Genomic DNA, 22,039 nt, shown 5'->3' on the forward strand with positions numbered 1-22,039 from the left:
TACGTACACTGCACCATACATGCATGAGCAGATGGCATTCGGTCACCAGGCTCCGGGCATATTCTTACCGCTCCAAACGAGTGAAAGGTCCACAGCACCACACGCTGCGAGGAGCTCCGCATGAAGAGCACTGGATACACGGTCAGTTCTTCCCCCTCCCTTTGCAGCAACAACAGCACCTTCATTGTCACGCACGACAACACCCCAGCAGCCCGCATGATTCTGCCCCTCGATGTATGAGCCATCCACATTTAGCCTCAGCACCTCCTGGAACTGGATGGCAGTGTCCAGATTCTTTAAATGAATTGAAACAAATCTTACAGCAGCAGCATACCACAATATTGCCTCCAAGTATATGTAAGAGTTTTGCGACAGTAGCTGACTTGGTTGCAATTGGGTTGCATAATTCTACCAACCTTCTTCAGTTGACAACAAAAGGTTGACTGAAGATGGTATCAGATTTGCAACTAAAGGAAAATACATACTTCTACATGAGTATCGCATTCAACACATGCACAAAACATCTGTCCAATGAGACCACAAAATAACCGTCCCAGGTGTACTAGTGCCATAACATGCTATTTTCTGGGCGTAAGAGGAGCCTGCGGTACTGCTGAGTAGGCACTGCCAGGGACTGTAACCAACCAAGAATCGTCGTCTTCTGTCGCTTCACATGCCTACAACAAAAAAAAGTTGAATGTCAACATCAAGAGTATTATCAGTGAACTAGAACTGTGCATGTCACAAAAATATGGAACAACTCTAACAAATCAACCTTATTTACAACTTAATCAACTGACTTCTGAACGTGTCATTTGCGGAAGAATCGATTGGTGTCAGTCATGCCTCTATGAAATGGAATGTTGGAAGTTGCAGAAGTAAATATAGGAGAAAATCACTTCTTTTTAACACAGAAAAGACATGTGGTTATCCAGAGAGCTTAAATCTTGCGAAAATTTAAAGGCTAGAAGATACTTGAACTCCAGAGGAACTACTAACATCATCCTTCAGCTGATTCACAGCATTTCTCAGAAGCTCTTCGGCCTTCCTTCTTTCTTCTTTTCTTGCTTCTTTTCGCTCCTTTTGCTGATCTTTGGTGACCTCAGCATGACAAGCCACGCAAAGCGTCCTCATATTCTCGAGTGTGCATTCCCCTGCCAGAAACCACATGAATTAGGACATGCAGTGATGAGCCAACAAGATAGAAACTGTACATGTACTGTACCTCCTCCTTTATACACAGGTACTATATGATCTGCATGCCAAGCATTTCCCCGTGTTGGCTCTTCGACAAGCTTTGCTAGCCTGTGGTCCAGTACAGCATTAATAAGACAACCCACATGAAACCGTCAGATTAATAATGATGGAAATTCCCATTTTCGTCAATATTTGGTGAGTTCTGTTAGTGTATTACAGCTGTTCAGACCAGAGTGCTCTGCTAAACTGTGCTAGATATGCAAAGTGAAGCATGTAAAAGCTGCCAAAAGGTTGGAAATGCATAGTATCAGAGTGTTGTAGCACTTACAGCTTCTTCCTACATGCAATATTTGGAGCAACACTCCTGATGTGTGCTTCTCTCTTTTGGTTGCTGAGGGGTTTAATATGTTTGACGAGCTTGCAGCAGTCAAGCTTGCACTGGGAACATATACCATGTTCTATTTGAAACAGTGCCTGTAAAGTAAAGGTATTTAACAAGCAGAAACTCCATTACATACAATTCACAATTTTTGTTTGTAGAAATGGCAAATTAGCCTTATTTCCACATCAGGGCTATGTTAATGGCAGAAGGTAAAAGTAAGTCATACCTGCCGCAGGGCACTCTGGTTGGTTCTCAATCTGTACAACCGGAAGCAATCAAGCTTACAGAATAGATCTTCAAAATATTCGGGTGATTTCGCAAGATTCCCACTGAACAAAAACAAAGAGCATTGTTATGACAGAACATGATTGGCTCCAGAACAAGTACATCAGCGAGTCATATTACCTGCAAAGTTTTTGACATAATTTGCAGAGAGGCTCATCATCAGTAGTCCAGCCTTGAGTGTATTCTCTCTCTTTAGTCGTGCCACGACGTAAAACCACCTTTCTCCATTCAGCATTTTCAGGCAAATGATCACTGACAACACTCAATGGAGCTATACGCCTCTTACTCCCCCCTTTAATCAATCCCTAAGAAAGTCGATCACAACAGACATAAAAGAGGACACCATCAAATCAAGGAACAAGCCAAGTATTTATTCTATGATAAATGTCATCTGTTCTTAGTTTGGCACAAGATCATGTCTCATGTCTGTAGCGTAAGTATTAACTCAGGTAAGACTGGAGTGCAAATGGAAAATTCAGACTTATTCTTATACAAACTTAAGCAGATATTGGGATACTTTTCTAGGACATAAGAAGTTTGCATGACATAGATGTATAGTCGTAATCTCGTGGATACCAGGCATTGTTTTGCACCGTATTTGCAATCTTTGTAACTGGAACAAATTGAGTTTGCAAAGAAAAGAGTGTCAAAGTCAAGATGTGCATACTTGTGTACTGTGGCTGATGCTATTTGTCAGATAGCACAACTCAAGGCTCAATGGAAGCTGTAACGGCTTTCCCAGGAGTTTCCTCTGATCAATTGGTCTTAGTTCTAACCATTCTTTTACAAATGCTTTGAACATATTGCAAAATGCTGGATTAGTCAAGAGCTGCCTACTTGCTTTCTTGTCACTACTAGAGCATAAAGGTGATTCTACTTCTTCAGGCAGAAAATTCTGAAAAAGTGGTCTGGGTCTTGAATCATGTCCTGGAACACAAATGTACAAGTGGATTCGACCTGTATGATGGCTAACCTGTGAAAGATGATAACAAATCAGAGGAATTTGAAGAATTAGATGGCAAAAGAAAGCAAACTGATATGAAAATAATGTTGCAAGTTGGGACAAGCAGTAATACAACATGTAAACTGAATTTGAACCCACCACAGAAGATGGCTCTCTCTCGGCTCCCCCACGCTCCCCCACGCCCCCCAGCCCTCCCACCCCCTACTCCGGTGCAGCCGGCCTCCGGTGAGCCCTCACCCGCTCCTGCTCCGGCCAACGGGATATCCCGCTTGCCCCTCTCTACTGCCGCCGCCCTGCCAGCGCTGCCGCGGTTCATCCAGTCCAGCCAAACTGCGCTACAGGGCATTCTCTGCATTAGCAACGATGCTGCCTTGGCTCGTTCTCAAACCTTGCTGAGCTCCTTGTGCTCGTCGATCACCACCCCAGACCTAGCCTCTGCGACCCCTTTGCTAGCCTGTTTTGCTGGCTCGGCAGCTCACCTTGATGAAACCCTTGCCGCAGCTTTCCTCCACACATGCTATGGCGGTTCTGCCTTTGAGCTCTTCGTTCACAAGATTTCGCATCGCCTTTTCCGCTTCCATGTCGCCTCAAGGGAGGTGGCTGACCTTGTCCTTCGCTTTGCCGTCTTCAAGCGGCGCCTCGTCTCCCTTGTTGTGCTGCCATTCGACCTAGCCCTAGCCACCCCCGTGCGACCGCCGGCGGCATCGCTCTCCTGCCGCCCGTTGGCCGCTGTCCTCCATGTCCCGTCAGATCTTGGCCTTGCCTTCGAGCGCCTTGCATGGTCTTGCCGCCGCTCCTCCGTCACTCTCCAGGCTGGGCACTCGGCTCATGGGTGTCGCTCGTATGCAAGGATCATCCAGTTCCCTTTTAATGTGGGGGCTGATCTCTTTGCTCTCATCCTGGCTTGTCTCTTCGGTGGAGATCATGAGGCTTTCAACGTCACCATTGATGGGGAGGGACGCTTCTCCTTCACCGTTGCCTCCAAGGACGTCGCCTGCCTTATCGCCAGCTTTGGTGATTTCTGGCGGCGTGGCATTCTGCTCCGGTTTCCCCCTCCACCGTCGACCTCGCCCCCGTCGCCGGTGGGCAGTGCGGCGGCTGGAATCAGCCTTGCTTCCTCGACTTCCCGCCTCAACTTGGTTCCTGTGACCACGAGCTCTGAGCCCCTGCATCGCCGAGGCGCTAAGGTACGTCCTGTTCGTCCAGGTTTTCGCTTTCGTAGCCGGCTCTTGCATGATCTCCACATCGACATTACGGTCAACCCCAAAACCCCTCACCTTAGCCCAAATGTAGAAGTATGGGTATCAGTTAAGCTTCTTAAGCAGGTAGTCCCAGCTGTTAAGCTGGTGTCGGATGCCCTAGACCACCTTTTTTCCAATACTAATGTTTTTCACGTGCAAATCATTGACGAGCATCTTTTTTGCACCTGGGTCTCCTCGGTAGCTGTTAGGACGAGACTAGTTTCCCGCTCTCCCTACGCCTTCTCTCATTTCGAACTAGGCTTGTTTGAAACCCAACAACTTGCCCAGTCTGACCTTGACTCTGTCGTAGAGGAGGACGGCCCTTCAACGGTTTTCTTGTCCTCGAAAACTCGTGACACCAACTACAGTGCCCAATCGATTCTTGGTCGTTTCTCATCAAACTCTCACTGCAAAGACTCGACGCTTGCTACTGCCAGATCGCTATCGCCTGCTATCCCGTCTAGATCTCTCATCTCCCCGGGCCTTGTCTCCTCGCATTTTAAGGGATTCAGTATGTGTGCATGTGGAGCCAACTCGCGTGCACGCTGCTTTGGCACCGGAAACGTACGGCTCCTCCCCCCTGCCCTTTTCCCCAACATGCATGGTTCATATCCATCGGACCCCACTACCCATGCATCCCCGGCTTTGCCTACATGCACGGCTCGTGCCCCCATGGTTTCCTCTCGCTTGCATGGCACGCTGGCCCCCCTCATGCACGCATGTACCCCCCCAGGCCCCTCTCACGCCTCCGCTTGTGCAGATCGCGAGTACATGTTTGACCACTGCCCTTCTGCTGGTACATGTGCCGATCTTGGCCCCTCGGTCGAACAAATGAATCCACCGGCGCCCTTTTCGCCGCTACAGTGCTGCCCTCTGGAGACACAAAATCCCCCCGCGCTGCATGCAATCTTCGCGGCGTCTCTCCAGTCACCACCCCCCGCCCAGCCCGAGACGAAAAAGGCTACGCCTACTATGGCCTCGCCTACGTCCGCTTCAGACTACGAGATAGCCGCCCAAACTGTGCCCACCCCGCCCTTGCCACCTCACGCCACTGACAATCGGACCACCCCTTCAACGGTTCCACCGACTGGCCCCACTCAGCCTACCCACGCCCTGCCGCTCTCACCTGCCCCTGGCCTCCTGCCCCCCCTGCAAACCGTCTCTGCGCCGCGCGACAACTCCCAAGTCGTACCTCATGTCTATGACATGTGGCCCCTAGATTGGCTACCCCCCTACAGGACTTTGGTCCTGCCCATCGAGCCCCTCGAGCGATCTCTGGTCGCTCCGGTCAGCGCGTGGCCTCGCACGCATGCGCCCCCCACATCCTCTCACCCCCGCTTCTGTCCATTCCTTATCCCCTCTGCCATGACAAGCGACCTTGCCCTCCTCATGCAGCTGTGGCAGCTGAAGATTCTCACGCAACCTGCGGCATGCCGTGGCGCGCCTCGACCCCCGCTCCTTCCCCCTCCTATCGAGACGTGCTGCTGCGTCCCAAGGCCAGCTCCATCCCCTCCCCCCCCTATATATTCCCAACCCCACCCCCCTGCTAAGGCAACAGCACACTACCACTCCTCCCCCGCCTCTTCCAAACGCAAGAAGACGAGTCGGCGGCGGTGCTTCCGGTGTCTCGCGGCGGACCACATCGTCTTCGACTGCAGGGATCCAGTCCGCTGCGCCCGCTGCTGGTGCTCCGGTCATCGTAGCTTCAGGTGCAAAGCTCGTCGCCTTCTTCCTTGTTTTCCCAAATTGCCGCCCTCCCCTACTCCCCGTGCTAATCCTGCCTTCTATCATGTCAGCCCCATGGATGCTATGGCTGAGCTCGCCGCGCCGTCGTCTCTCCAACCAACCCGCCTGTCAGCACCGCAGGCCCCTCCACGCTTCATTTCGGCTTGTTCGAGGTGGAGATCCATGATGCTGCCTCCTCCAACCCCGCCCCGCGCCACTTCAGTTCCCCCTCCATCGAGCCCCACCTCATCTGCCCGGAGGCTACTTTTGATCTCAACTCCCCTCCCCCGGATCTCTCCAACCCAGTGGATGGAGCCGCGGTCAGGATCCAGCTCCACCTCATCAAAGCCATTCATGACTTAGATGACGCAGCTGCTGCTACTGCTCGCCGCCTCAACCTTTCCCCTCCACGCCCAACACACGCTCCCTGCCACGCTTCCCGCCCGACATTGACGCCTCCCACGCACCACAACAGTGGGCCTCCCACCTTTGCCAGCTTGTTAACGATGACATAGCTAGGTATGCATTCGTCCACTTCCGCACTCCCGTTCACAACCCTTTCCCTGAGATTCGCCGCGTGCTTCGGGAGCGCGGTGGCAACCCTGTCTTTCGCGTTGCGGCGTCTTTCCGTGGCGCTGGACTGGTCTCCTTCCCCACTGCTGCTGCTCGCCACGCCGTCATCACGCGTGGCCCCATGCATGTTGATGGAAACACCATCTCGTTCGAGCCTGCTGAAAACCATGGCCATTCCACTGCCCTATTTGAGGACGATCTCACGAAGTTAGAAGCCATCGGCTTCCCCCTTGAGCTCTGGCACCCTTCGGGTGTCCACTTCAACCTCAACTTCCTGGGCGAAATCTTCTCCATTGACCAATACTGCCTGCTATCCGATGAGCGCACTTCCATCCGGGCTCATGTCGCCCTCTTCAAAGGAACTTCTCTGCCGGATGCTCTCATAGTCCAGCTTCCCAATCTAGATCTCCTAGTTGTCCAACTATTCGAGCATGGCAAGGTCTCTCGTATTGGCCCAAGTGACCCATCTCCCTTCTCCTCTGATGAGGATTCGGACTCCGGCTCGGACTCCGCTTCCGACTCGGATTCGCCTGCTCCAGACCCTTCGATCGGTCTCCAGTGTGCCACTGCCGCCATGGCTGCTTTTGGGCCGTTCACCGTCTCCCCAGAATTCCCTCAGGGCCTTCCTCCTTCCCCCTCAAGAAATGCCTCGCTTGCCGCTAATGCTTTTGTGGAGCTAGCTTTAAGCTCCTCCGATGATGAAGTACCGCTTGCTAGGGTTGGCCTGGCTCCCCCCGTCATACTTGACTCTATCCTTGCTGACATGCAGCCCGTTGTGCCTCCTCCTGTCTCTATCGCCCCAGCCATCCATCCGGTGCCTTCGATCCTTGCTTCTATGCTTTCTGCTGCATCACCGGTGCCTGCCCTCCCCCCCAGCTGTGTGCCTTCGGTGGTCCCCGTTCCTGCTGCCGCATGTACTGCTACTACCGCCATGCCGGTGCTGGAGCTGGCTCCTCAATCTGTTCCTCCGGTGGTCTACTCTCGCCGTCCCCGGGCTGCTGCACCTCTGGCTCAGCCCCCTCTGCGGGTCTTGGACGAGGAGCCTGAGCCGGCAGTGCACGAGGCCATTGCCAAGAAGAAGCATGCGTACCGCAAGCGGGCTAGCTCGGTGCTGCATGTCAGGCGGAGTGCTCGTCTTGCTGAGCTGGAGCCATACAGGAAGGAGACCATGGAGGACAAAGCCTCCAAGGCCAAAGCCAAGCGCTTGATGCTGGGCCGCTCCGCTCGCGACTTCGAGGATGCAGTGCGTACCGCTCGCCTGTACCCTGATGCTGCGCAGTCGGGCTCTCCCCGTGCCCTGGCCGCTCTGGCTCTGGAGTGTGGCTCTTCTCCTGATGAGGCTGATTTCGTGGCCTCTTTTGCTGGTGCCTCTGCCAAGTGATCTATGTTTAGCTGCATGAAGATGATTGGTTGTTGTTGTAGTCTGTGTCTGCTACTAGCTTTACCTATTCCCACGGGTGTTTGTACCCACGGCTGGGCCCTAGTTATCATGTATCTCGTCCCAAGTTTGGTGTCTGTTTTTGTGATCTATGTCTAGTTCGAATTTGTTGTTCTGTTCGTGGAATGTAAGAGGTTTAGGTGATGATAGAAAATGTACTGAAGTGTTGTCTGAATTACTGTCTCTCAAACCAAACCTCCTTCTCCTTCAAGGAGCCAAATTGGCAGCCCCCTCTCCGCAAAAAATCAGATCCTTTCTCCCCTCTTCCCTCGATTTTGTTAGCTCCCTCCCCGCACGGGGCACGGCTGGGGGGTTGCTAACGGCTGTCTCCACCTCTTCCCTCTCGGTCCAAACATACGTCAACCACTCGTACTGTGCTTCTGTTACGCTTCAATCTATCGCGTGTCAAACCCCCATTGTAGTCACAAACGTTTACGCTCCCACTACCCGAGCTCTCAAAAGTGACTTCCTTGACGAACTTAAAAGTATTGCCCCCCCTGATAACACCCCGTGGTTAGTCCTTGGCGATTTCAATCTCATTCGCTTCCCTCACGAGAAAAACAACTCTAATTTTCATCAGCTAGAGGCTAATCTCTTTAATGATACGTTGGACCAACTTGCGCTACTAGAAACCCCCCTCCTGGACAGGAAATTCACTTGGTCAAATAATCAAGACTCGCCTGTCCTGGAACGCCTAGATCGTGCCTTCTTCAACCTTGCTTGGAACAATTCTTTCCCAAACTCCTCGCTCACCTCCTTGCCACGCTTTACTTCTGACCATGTTCCACTAGTCGTCTCCATCTCTACCTCTATCCCCCGCCCCCCCTTTTTCGGTTTGAACGGTCCTGGGCCCTTCACCAGGCCTGCCGACGCATAATCGCTCAGGCAGCAGCCCAGCACAGTCACTCCAGCCCACCGGACTCTTCCCACCTGGCCCAAACTCTTCAAACCTGCCATTCGCGCCTAAAGCAATGGGCTAAAACTCTCAGACCACCATCCATCAGGGAGGAACAGTGCAAGACGGTGCTTAGGCTAATCGATGCCAAGGAAGAATCACGTTCCCTCTCTGCTGCTGAGTCATCCCTGCGAATCATTCTCAAAAGCACCCTTCATCAAGCCATCCGGGATCGCATGATAGCAATCAGGCAGCGGGCCAAAGTCAAACGCGCCATCTAGGGGGATGAGAACACGAAATTTTTTCATGTTTCCGCCTCTCAACGTTTCAGAAAAAATCAGATCCCTTTGTTACGATACCAGAATCAGGACTTCCTTGCTCATGATCAAAAAGCTTCTATTCTGAAAGACTTCTACCAAAATCTGTTAGGCCGTCCAGCGATTACTTCGTGGAACTTTGATTTATCTCACCTGTATGCTACCCCGGTGACCCAACTTCGACATCTTGATGCCCCCTTCACCTCTGACGAAATCAAAATGGCCTTCCTGCACATGAACCCCAACGCTAGCCCGGGCCCTGATGGTTTTGGGCCTTGCTTCTACAACTCGGCCTGGAATTCCATCAAGCGCAATCTCATTGCTTTCTTCCATGACTTCTATCAACTAACCTCTCAAACGGAGCAATTTAACAAATCTTTCATTGTGCTTCTCCCAAAGAAAGATGGTGCTAACTCCGCACATGCTTTTCGCCCGATCTCTCTGCAAAACTGCCCAATCAAAGGCATCGCCAAGCTCCTCACCAATCGCCTAAAAACCTACATCCCACTACTCGTGCACGGTGACCAAACTGGATTTATATCTGGACGGTGTATTGCTGAAAACTTCATCTATGCTGCTGATTCTTTAAACTGTTGCCATAAACGAAAAGCCGCTTCAATGGTCCTCAAGCTTGATTTCAGGAAGGCGTTCGACTCCATTTCGTGGCCTTACCTGCTCAAAATACTTCGCCATCGGGGCTTTCCAGATCGGTTCTGCTCCTGGATTGAGGACTTGCTCTCTACCGGTAAAACTGCTGTCATTCTTAACGGGGTACCTGGTAGCTGGATTCAGTGTAAAAACGGCCTTCGGCAGGGTGATCCCATCTCGCCGTATCTGTTCATCATCGTTGCCGATGTTCTCCAACAGCTCATCCTGTCTGCCGCCTCTGATCCAACAAACGAGCTACACCACCCGGTCTACAATGATATTCCGCCTTCCATTCTGCAATATGCCGACGACACCCTTATCATTGCCCATGCCTCCATCACTGCTGCCCGCAAACTCAAGCAGCTTCTCGATGATTTTGCCTTGGCAACTGGCTTCTGTATAAATTTTGCCAAGACCACTTTTGTCCCCATGAATGTTGATGACACAACCGCCTCCGCAATTGCCCAAATCTTTGGTTGTGCGATCTCTAGCTTCCCCCAAACCTATCTCGACCTACCCTTATCCCCCACTAAGCTCCCCCCCCCTCGGCCTTCCAGCCCCTCCTCTCCTCTTACCGATCTTTCCTCTCGGGCTGGTGCGCAAAATTGCTCAATCGTGCGGCGAGGCTTGTGCTCATCTCTTCTGTCTTAGACTCTCTCGCTACGTACTTCATGTCGGTTTTCAAAATCCCAAAGAAAACGCTAAAAGCTCTGGATGCCATTCGATGCGCCTTCTTTTGGGCTGTTGAGGAGACGTGCACGGGATCCAAATGTTTGATTGCTTGGAAAAACGTTTGTAAACCGAAAATTTTTGGTGGTCTAGGCATCAAGAACCTAGCTGTTCAGAACGACTGTCTCCTTATGAAGTTTGCTTACAAATACCTAACCCATGAAAATACCATCCGCCTGCCTTGGGTTGACTGGGTAGATAAACAACACCTTTGCAGCCTCTCCCACTTGGCATCATGCCGAAACCCCTCGTTCCTAACTAAAATTATCCAAACACAGCTTCAAATACTCCTCCCGATCACCTTTGTCCTCACCAATAATGGTCAGAAGACTTTCTTCTGGCTTGACACCTGGTTATTGCCAACCTCTATAGCCACTGCTTTTCCGAGCCTTTACTCCCACTCTACAAATATCTTCATCCCAGTGGTACATATCATGCGAGACGGGATACAGGCAAACCTCTCAAACAGGATAACCTCGGCCGCCTCGCGCGAGCTAGATGCTCTTTGCTTGTTGTTGCAGGATGTTCGGTTGACGGTTGGCCAGGATGAAAGGTTTTTGCTGCATGGGCAAAGCTACTCGTCCAAAGCAGCATACAAGATTCGGATGCATGAAGACCTGGAGGACGATCACGCTGATCTCATCTGGAGATCAAGAGCACCGCACAAGCTTAAACTGTTTGCCTGGCTCTTGTTTCGTGGCAGACTAAACACTAGAGCGAACCTGTCCTACAAACACATGTCTGACTCCGCCAGCTGCCCGCGCTGTGCTGCTCTTTCTGAAGACACTTCTCACCTGTTCCTCGACTGCCCGCGTGCTGTGCAGATTTGGGAACAACTAGGCCTCCCCACGACGCCCAGATTCCAGGATCTCTGGATGGTTCAGCTCCCGCATGAGCTTGATTGCAGGGTGTGGCCGGAAGTGCTACTGGTAGTGCTCTGGCGAATTTGGGACTCCCGCAATGCTGTTGTCTTCCGTTCTGAAGATCACTCTTCTCGTTTTACCACCCAGAACATTGTAACTGACTTTGAGCTTTTTTCGCATCGCCTGAGAGATCATGCTGACAAGGTAGCTGCCAGGTCTTGGCTTAGCTACCTTACCACACGGCTTGTCGTGCCCCTGTAATCTGTAATCTGTCTCTGCTGGGCCCCTTTTGGCCGATTGAGTAATATATACAGGTGGGGATCCTCTCCCCCCCCCCCCCCCCGCGGGTGATTCCTCAAAAAAACATGTAAACACAAAGATGACAAAAGATAGTATAAGTGGAAGAATTTTCAACCTCGAAACGCAGATACTCCACTCGAATATGGCCATCTGAAATAGTTCCTGGAAGACCTAAAGTATCACGATTTTCACAAAAGCTCCTACGAACCTGTTGTATTTGAGCAGCATAAGATACATTGTATTATCCACTAAAAATGACACATTGCACAAAATACAATATAATATAATACCAGCAAGAATTTTTTTAATTACCTTCGTTGATTTACTTCGTGTACTTGAAGAGCCAGAGATAGCTGGTGAAATAGAAAAACTATTGCAAACTGTATCTTCATGTACTGCTGGACCTGGACTATATTGCATTCCTGAATGAAGGCCTTCATCCTAAGAGGGTAAGGTGCACAAGCAGAATCAGCTGGAAATCAAGCATGGGAATGCTGAATGAATGATAAGAGAGTCCAGTGAATAATGGCAAAAAAATTAAGAGGGGCATCTTGTTTGAACCTCAATCTGTAGAGGAATAGTCCTAATAGTGAAATCTGACTCAAGCTCCATATCGCTGATGCCAGGAAGATGGTCAACAGACATAGTGCCACTTTCCAAAAGACCTTTTGATTCACCAGAAGAGCATTGTATAAGGCTTAAATAACTCAGTCTCTCTATCAATTAATCAGCTAGAGCTAATTGTTGATTCCATTAAAAAAAAACTTTCCATTCAAAAAATTTAGTTAATCATCTGATGCTGATTTTCCTAATGTTTTACCTGCACCACAATTTGGAAGAAACTCAATTTCTGGTCTCTCCTTAGTGTTACTGATTTCCCCAAGGTGGTAAACTTGATCAACCTTACAAAGAAGGAAGGAACGATGAATGAATAAACTTGATCAACCTTACAAAGAGGGAAGGAATGATGAATGAATAAAGCCTAATAGAATAACTGAATTGCGTGCATTGGTCCTAGAATCTTGCTCAAGATCCTAGTAAACCAACTGATGCCAGCAGTGATACAATCAACCAGGTCTCATCTGAGTTCTAACACTTTACCAGGCTTCTCCGTACATGTAAAATATTTTCTCAGTTTGTAAATAAAGTTTCAACACTATCTCAGTTGCAAATGTTCCACAAGTGTGCTTCATGCAGTTGCAAATGTTTCACTCGCCTTTCTGAAATTAATTAGCACCTACGACGCAGCCAGTTGCAAACCCAATCACTTATGGACTTACCTCAATTTCTCTTATAGCATCTTTCTTCCCATTCACCACAGACGAGACACGGAACAGACTCTGGTTCAAGCGAAGCCACTGTGGTTCATCTGATGTGTTCTGCAGGAACAAAATAATTTAATGCTCTAATTACCAAAATTACTAAATACACTACAGGGAAACAGGAAAGGAGCTAACCTTTGCGCAGAATATATATATATTGACCGCATTTGTTTGACCACGCCTATGAGCTCTATCCTCGGCCTATTATGATGTTATCACCAATTAAATGTAGCAGTTAGTAGTTACAACAACATTTGAAACAACAGTAGAAGAGAGTGAACTGTACATGTGTTCAAGACTGCACATAAAGTGTGAAGTGAACACACATGGGCATAAATTCAGAGACTTTGCGGTGACACTTCATTACACTTGTGGACATAAATTTGAAACAACAGTAAAAGAGGGTGAGCCATACATGTGTTCAAGACTGCACATAAACTGTGAAGTGGACACATATGGGCATAAATTCAAGGACTCTGTCGGAACACTTCACTACACGGGTAGGTTCACAAGAACAGCTGGATTGGTTTAACATTGTATACTTCAAAACTACCAAGATATCAAAAAAATTCTCCTGGTTTAATTTTGCACTTCCTATGGGTTGAAATGAAAATGTATGTGCAAGGTTGGAAAAAACAAGTACCTGAAGTAAGTCTGAAGACGATCTTGGGAGCTCCAGGAAAACAACATTCTGAGCAGATGAAAAGTCTAAACCAACACCACCAGCAGTAATTCCTATTATTGCAACCTTGACCTATTTAGCAAAGAGTAAAATAACTCAATGATGGATAAGCAGTATGCAAGATAAGAAGCGTAGCATCATATGGACTAGGTACAAGGGATTTTTTCCCTGCCGTGATTTTTTTTCCAAATTCTGTAGAAATCACATATAGAAGTAAAACTTCTCAGGCGTAGGTATGGGCATGCTCTATATCCATACAATTTTTTAAGAACAGACTCAGTCCTGCTTGCGAGATACAAAAATGGCAGATTAACTGTTTAATTCAGACTGTTGCATGTCATAGCTTTAAATTTGGTATCTAGAAAAATGATTCAGTTTGTTCTTGAAATTTTTCATGGATAGAGAGCCGGCACATACCTATAGCTGACATTCTTTTGTCAAAACATTTAAACTTGCACAAACAAATTTATGGAAATTGTACTATTTTCACAAAATTACTCATACTCTAACAGTAGGTGAGTGATGAATAAAACAAGGGGAAATGAAAACCTCTGGATTCAAACGGAAAGAATCAACAGCTTCTTTCCTTTCTCTAGGAAGTGCGCTGCCATCAATGCGAACAAACTTGATCTCCTTCTCAGAGAGGAACACCTGGATAGAGAATACTTGAGTCAAAAGTAGAAATATTTTTTCTTCTAGAAGTCATATAATTAGACACTTGAGTTTAGCAGCAGCCACCGAAAGAAACGTTAGGAAGTGCTCTACCACTGGTCCTCAGACCCTTACCAAAATATGCTGGACAAGATATTATCATCTCTCTAACTTTTGATGTGACTATGTGGGTCCAGTAAGCCGTAATTTTCAGGAACAAATGTCACTCAATTTCTTTCAATTACTTGTAAAGTGCCGACTTTTGAGTATTGAATCTTATTGAGATTCTTATTCCTTATTTAATACATAAAGAACAAAATTGGTTGAAGCACCACTTAAGTATTCAAATTACATATAAAAAACCCATCATAGTTTGTAAACGTAAATCTTACCTGCACTCCATCTAGAACCTTCAAGTGGTGGGCGAAAATTAGCGTTTTCTGGCAACTAGACTGGGCGTCCAGATTATCATGCATCAAATGATTTGAGAACCACTGACTAAACCCAGGTATTTTTGCAATGCCAATTTCCTGGGGGGAGAAATGCCTTGGAGATTTCTTGCAACTATCATCTGAGGAAATGGAAAAAAAACAAGGAAAGTAACACATAGCTTAGAACCATCATCTTAAATGCTAAAATGACGAAAAACATTTGCTTCATCTGATCATCTCTCAGTAACAGTTTTGATACATTTCACCATGTCATAGTAAGAATTATTTACGAGTTGAGGAACAGAATATATCAGATCCAAAAATGGTAGGTTATGGTCATATAGATAAATGTTTGGAATTTTGAAGATGACAATTTATATTCAATACATTAGAATAAGGTAGAATTGGAATCTTCCAGTGGAAATTCATTGGTAGTATAAAATAGACAGTTGCAATTCCATGATTCCATCAACTTTTTGATATACATGGAGTACAAACAATGCTAACGTCAAAGCTTATAGTTCAAATCAAGAAAATGTTGGGAATGTTTGTATTGACAGTGTTGATATTTTTTTGTTACCGTCAGTATAACATTAGCAAAGGGTTCCCCCGTTGATCTAGATTTTGCAAATACATTTCAGATAGTCAATGACAGCATCATAATCTGCACAGCTGGAGGCCAGGCACATTTGGTATTGCATATGCAAAGCAATGACTAATGCAACAAACATGCTTCAACAAAATGACCGGTTAGTTTTAGTATCTACAGCCAGTCCTCTTGCTTTAGGCCAATATAACTATCTATTCGACATCACACAAGTTCATGGCAAATTCATAGAAGGTAATCATGTTGGTAAGATTAACATATGCGATTGACATCTGCTACTATTAGCAGCATGAATGTTACCTTTTCCCTCTTTTGCTTCTTCACAGTCATTGCTTATCTCAGAAGAGGCAATTATAGGAGCATCAGAGCTACTATATGTGCTATTGTAATCCCCTTGGATAATAGAGGTGGCTGTCCTGCTATTCAATGCCTTCAACTTTAACCTAATGATCTGCCGGCGCTTGGGCGGCAGTTCATTTAACAAATGCTCCTTCAAGCGCCTAATCTGCAGCACAGAAGCAAACTCCAGCCATTAGATCTGAAATTGATAAACCATCAAATATCAGCCTAACACATCATTGCAGTTACATGGCTTGTGACAGGAAGCAAAACGACCCGCCGGGCTTTAGTCCATATAGCTAGCAACTTACTACCCTCATTCTCCTCTGCTTTTCATTTCAGACATCAACATGACCTCCCTCCAATACCCACATTGCACCACTAATTTTCTAATCATATGGTACAATATTTAAGAAATGGGATCATATAGAAGCACTTCAAGTGAGAAATCTAGCAATATAATTTTCATGTGACACATCAATATACTTTGTGGACACAGTTGTTGAAGTTCCATCGCACGCATTCTAAACAATATCTATAAGAGAATGTATGGAGTATTACGCACTGAAGCTAGTCTCATTCTTAAACATGCTTCTGTAGTAAACACACGTTCATTGGTAAAAACATCATCAACCATGTAAAGGATAGTTTCTACTCCCTCTGTAAAGAAATATAAGAGCGTTTAATTCACTACTTTAGTGATCTAAACACTCTTATATTTCTTTACGGATGGAGTACAACATAAATAATTTCATCATGCATAGAGTACAGCATTCCATAACATACTGCCATGCAGACTCTATACATAATCAAGTGAACAAAGTTCATACATATAAAAACTGTATATACTGCCAAGCTGATCAAAATCAATTAACAAATATCATCAAGCAGAACTTAGGCCAAATATGCAGTGACCATATAAGTTCATGAGCAGTTTGGATAGCAGTAACAAGATACAGTACCATGGATACAATAATCACAGAAAGCTATACAAAGAGGCTTTAATAGCTGAGAGAGAAAGAGCTGACCATCAGAGTCTGGCTGAGCAGAACATTTAACTCTGTCAAACGAGCACCTTTTGAGAAGTCCTGGATGTGAAACGATGTGAAGAACTTAAATATTTAAACATTTCTGTATAGACTAATAGATAGTCAGACACTATTTGCTCAAATTAACTGCAAGTGCAAGTCTGCAAGGTTTTGAAGCGATCTACCAATCTCCTTGACAATAGGGACAATCACAAGATATAGATACCTGGTAAATTTTACCCTGGGAGCTTTGAGCAACATGCAGTGAACAATATGTCTTTGCAAATTCAAATTTATCATCTCCAAGCAAACGGGGACTGAAAACCAAGAGGGAGTGGTCAGAAAAGATCAATATGCCCAACACAATAAGATGACATTCTGCTTTTCTTACCATAACATATTTATCTGGTGATAGATGTCAAAAGGTCTATTGTCACCTAGGAAAAAAAGAAACCATTAGTTAAATCTGACAAACAAACATATATGGTAAGTGAAGTCCAGAGTAGTAAATGATTTAACTAACTTTCTGGAATGCAATTGTATCACAACAAAATCACACATCAGTACCAATCAGTCAGATATATCGTGCGCAGGGTAAAAAGTACTCCCACAATACAGAATGCAAAGACACGGATGGGCACTTTTAACACCCACAATACAGACACTGAGCTCAGCTTACGCAAAGAAAATAGAAGATACAGATGTAACAATAATTGGTAAGGGACGTGGAACCAATATGCAGTACAAATAATTCAGCAAATCAGTATACACCTTTAGGTCCCTATTAGAAAAAATGAACAGGTAACCATATACTGAAGAGACATATGCAACTGACATGTTTCTCATGGATCACTGGTCTTAGTTTGATGTTCAAAACAGAAGGAGAAAACTGGCAAAGACCTTTTAGTAATATTTTCTAAAGTCAAAACAGTGGGAGAAAATGGTAGTTAAAAAACTTCAATTATTTTCTAATTCTTAACTAAAATGGAAGTGCTTTGAGATTGATTCTAATCCTAACATTTGAAATCATCTAATGGCATACATAAAATATTTCATATACCATAAATCCATTTGCCTGTTTATAGTTTTAAATGTCCACAACAAAAATAGCGCAACAACACAAGGATCCCTGAGAAGAATCAATGGATATATTTTAGAAGTTAGTACAACCTTGACAAAGAGGGTGTCCCAGAAAGCAACACAATGCGGTTGATATTGAGAGCTATTTCCAGTACAGCTTTTGTCTGTCACGGTCACAAGAGAGTAGAAGTGATCATTGGTAAAGCAAGCGGAATACTGTAAGAGACTACAAATTATAAATAAAATTATCAGAGAAGGCGCCTTAAATTGAAATAAGGTGGCTGAAGTGATAAGAAAAAGATTGCTCAACAGAGTTTCAGTGGTTCTGCATTCTTACAGTATTTTAAATTAAGAAAGCACAATGGAATGGTGAAAACACGAAGCAGGTTTAAAAACACTTTTTTCATCAAAGAGAGTAACCAAGCATAACAATGTTATGATTACTACAGAATAATAAAATATGATGTGTCAAATACACTCTCCCTCCTGGATTGGGATTGATATATTCAATTGTTGCCTGATAGTATCACCTGAGTATTTTCTTCTTTCATCTTTGTGCAGCGTATATTGTGGGATTCATCAATGATCATCAGTGCCCATCTCCTATTAATCATACTTTTCCGAAGGATGCTTAACATCGTGTATGAAATAACAACGACCTTCGGACAAAAATCTAAATATTCAAGACTGTCTCGTCGACCAAACACTGAAAAAAAAAGAACGAGAAAAATACAGATATAATTATAACAGTCAAATTTGGTATTCTTTATACAAAATAAACACTGAAAAGCTGAAAGCCAAGGCAATAGAGCAGTGTCCAAAATTGAAGATGCAGGTATACGAGGGACAAGGAATAGGATTAATGATTTTCACCAACATAAATCTTTACATATCTTCTACATATCTAAATAGCTAGCCCCCACTAGTAGATTACTCTCCACATGCGTGCCTCCATATCACCTCAATCATTGGTAGCCGTTTGATTTACTAAATTGTGTGACATCTTCAAATCATCATGCATGTACTCATAAGTTACAATTTTGCAAATATATCCATGCAAAGCATGCCACCTCATCAAGCCATGCATGCCTTTTTTTCTTGGGGGAATCAAATCATGCATGTTAGTCACAAGTTAATTTTTTTACTGTACATTAAGTTCTGTAGTCATGAACGGTATATGTGTTGGACGCTTGGAGCAAACATATATAGTTCATGCTTCACATTTTTGTTAAAGATGGCGTCACATTAGGTTCAGTTTAAATGTTCTTCGCTTTTTTAAATCATTTTGCCACATACTTGGTAGGTTTTATTGTTCTAAAAATGTAAACCGAGAACATTTTCCATTTATTTTATGATTCTATGTTCAGTAAGATACTAAGATCCAAGGATAGGTCAACTTATGAAAAGCAATATTGGACTAATGATCCATTGAAACTAGGTATAGAGTGATCTGGTCCATCTATGAATGTTCATACGGAATGCAATTTTGTCCTGCAACTGTTTTTACTGCAATATTTCAAAACTGACGCTGATGCAACAAATGAATGATATCTGGGCCAAAAGAATTCGATACTTCGAATATGTATGGATAAAATACGAAATATGAATTCATATATGGAGATTGTTACCACATGGCACATGTGGTAGGCAATTCAAATTTGATGAAATAAATATGGAGATCGTTGTAACTTCACAAGCATTCAGGATCAAATTAGATACACTAAAGATATGCAAGAATTATAATACCAGGTTTGGCATCAGTAAAATTAACTCTTGAATAATGAAACTCTGAATCAGTACCAAGATGAATATCTTTTGGAAGAAATGAAGGATCCCAGCGTTCCAATTCCTCCGCCCAAGTATAACGCAGAACAGCTGGACACACTATTAATAGAGGGCCCTCGTCCTTGAAGCAACAAGCTATTGCAATTGCCTGCATTTAAATAAATGAGAACATACTACTTCCCCATTCTGTTCAAGAAAAATAATACTGCTTCAACATGGGGAAAAAATTACGCTCAAAAGCAGATATGATGATTTCTTCATTAAGGTCTAAAAGGCAAGTGCTATATAATTAACTGTTCAGTAAAACAGACATAAAATTCCAATCGGTTACTGCCCAAAATGTATTGATGCAAGCTCAATATCAGTGTGCTCAATATCCATATGCCAATTTACTGTATTTTGCAAGTTGTAACACCGTGGAACAAACAATTTTATGCATATAAACTATCTGCACAATAATTATACACAAAATATAATGTGCTTACCTGGAGAGTCTTGCCAAGCCCCATCTCATCTGCAATAAGGCAGCGCCCTTGCCTCCGAAGCCCAAATTTCACACCTTCAAGTTGGAAGGGTAGAAGTGCATCTCGTAATCGACGTGGCAGCTTCATGAGAAGCTCGTCAACTTCTTTATCAGAACCGCAGTTTGTGCCAGCATTTTGAACAGCACGCCTTGTTCTATAAGGTATATCTTGCACAACAACGCCAGTCAACTTCCTCAAGCATTGCAACACCAGCTCATAGTGCACAAGTTTAAAGACAGAAGAAATATGCCCGCTTTGACTTTGTGTTGTGGAGAATGGTACAGCCTACCAACAATAAGAGGGAAGATATCAGTTTAGATTCTAGACCAGAAGGCTTATCATCCAGAAAAGGGACTAAGAAGTAAGAACCAGATGAAAATAATTATTACAGCGGAAGTTTACATTTTATGCTTAAAAGCATCCACAAATTATTCGATCCCCAAAAGGATTACTCTAAAATGTGATATAATCACCATTTACTCCCTTCAGTCCTATAAAAGCTGCCATTTCAGACATCTTTGCGGTCTTCAAAATACATCTTGGATCGTTAACTTCTATTGCAATATATCTATAAAATCCAAAAATGAATACTGCAGAAGTACTTTCTGAAGCAGATTCACACATAGGATTTTCAAGTATCTAATCTAAACATTTTGCAAAGATGTTATCAATCAAAATATCAATAGTTTGACTATATATTCTTGTCCAAAAGGTATGTTTTATAGAACAGCGAATACTGTGAAGATAACTTAGTGGCACAATCATTTACTGATTAAAAAGGTGACGCTGAAATATGGACGAAATATTAGTTGCTGGCACTTTATATACTCAAATATTTGTTGTGGCATTCGTAGGTACCAGCAATTGCCCATAAAGCTGATATCTGGAAGGCCAAGCAAATTCTTCAACGCTCGGCAGTTAAGCCAAAAGGCAGGGCATTGTCAGGGTTCGACCTCCAATGTTTGTGTCTAGCATTCTATTGCATAGAGCCATAAGACAGACAGAAGATTGGCTAGAGTATGTTTGGAGCAAGATCGTTAAGGCGATTATCCATGTTAAGGTATGAATGGGTTGATTTGGCGATGGCACACAGGGGATTAGATCACTAGGCTATGAGTGAACCAAACCTTCTGACAAAAATCCATATGAAATACAGTATCCATATCCATTTGGCAAGAAAATGCTGTAAAACGAGCAACTGGCCAAGAACCCAAATTAAAGAACGGCCATTTGTCAGACACGCGGAATGGGCAAATAACCACCGGAGCGATTCAGGCATGTCGAATCAAAGAAACAAATAATGGTCAAGAAAACACGCAAACACCAAAGTTTCGCCAAGAAATACGATTTTTTTTTGGAGAAACTCTTAGTATAGTCAAGAAAGCACGGAATTACTCGCGCATCGCCAAGAAAGAACCAGATCCCTAATCGGAGCCCGAATCGGCAAGAGATGCGTGCACTAGACAAGAATTCAAGAACGCGAGGATCGTACCGAAGCGACGCAGTCCTCGACGGCGCGCAGGCAGTCGGCCTCCCCGGGGAAAGCCTTGCCCTCCGTTCGGCCCACCGTCACCTGGAACTCGTCGGGGCTGCACACCTCCAGCACCGCCCGGAACCCCGTCGGAGGCGCGGGCGGCGGAAGCGGTTGCGGCGGCGGGCAGGGACGCGGGGGCAGAGGATGGGCGGTTCTTGGGCACTTGGCGAGCCTGAGCGACTCGGCGGTGGTGCCGGCGGCGGCGGAGCGCTTGAGCCTCTCGAGGGCGGCGAGGCGGCTGGCCTCGATGCGGCGGCGCTGCTCCTCCGTGAGCCGCACGGGCTCCGCCGCGATCTCCATGGACCACGCCCGCACTAGCACTAGGGGTTGCGGAGGCGTGGGGTTCTCTGACAAGGAACGACGGCCGTTTCCGCCGCTGGGGGGAACGGAACACGGGGAGCGGGGAACGGCTAGACGAAGGATATATTGGGCCACCAAGCCCGTGTTTCATATACGCCGCGCTGGGCTGGGCTGGGCCGGGCCCCCTCGCCTCCGACGA

General features: G+C 45.5%; 1 protein-coding gene across 1 annotated transcript; it reads right to left on the reverse strand.

The window, feature by feature from the left end:
• Nucleotides 1–265: 265 nt before the first annotated feature.
• Nucleotides 266–21,950, reverse strand: LOC125536363 (DNA annealing helicase and endonuclease ZRANB3). The gene is made up of 25 exons (XM_048699559.1): nt 21,499–21,950; nt 19,968–20,291; nt 19,498–19,630; nt 18,228–18,403; nt 17,788–17,861; nt 17,009–17,044; nt 16,844–16,934; nt 16,618–16,677; nt 15,551–15,755; nt 14,605–14,783; nt 14,111–14,212; nt 13,523–13,633; nt 13,015–13,080; nt 12,838–12,936; nt 12,378–12,459; nt 12,119–12,222; nt 11,870–11,998; nt 11,673–11,765; nt 2,532–2,837; nt 1,985–2,169; nt 1,806–1,908; nt 1,526–1,671; nt 1,226–1,305; nt 1,000–1,154; nt 266–677 (listed from the first exon to the last, which is right to left on the reverse strand). The coding sequence occupies exons 1-25, from the start codon at nt 21,838–21,840 to the stop codon at nt 579–581; spliced, it is 3,480 nt and encodes a 1,159-aa protein (XP_048555516.1). The 5' UTR covers nt 21,841–21,950; the 3' UTR covers nt 266–578.
• Between the last annotated feature and the right edge of the window lie 89 nt (nt 21,951–22,039).

This window comes from Triticum urartu, chromosome 2 (genome assembly GCF_003073215.2).
Source record: "Triticum urartu cultivar G1812 chromosome 2, Tu2.1, whole genome shotgun sequence".
NCBI classification, from domain to species: domain Eukaryota; kingdom Viridiplantae; phylum Streptophyta; class Magnoliopsida; order Poales; family Poaceae; genus Triticum; species Triticum urartu.

Coding starts and splice junctions, on each gene's coding strand:
- LOC125536363 (XM_048699559.1), bottom strand. CDS start 21,840: ATGGAGATCGCGGCGGAGCCCGTGCGGCTCACGGAGGAGCAGCGCCGC. Junction 18,404..19,497: donor TCCAAAAGATATTCATCTTG/GTACTGATTCAG, acceptor TTTTTTTTTCAG/TGTTTGGTCGACGAGACAGT. Junction 2,170..2,531: donor GCATCAGCCACAGTACACAA/GTATGCACATCT, acceptor CGACTTTCTTAG/GGATTGATTAAAGGGGGGAG.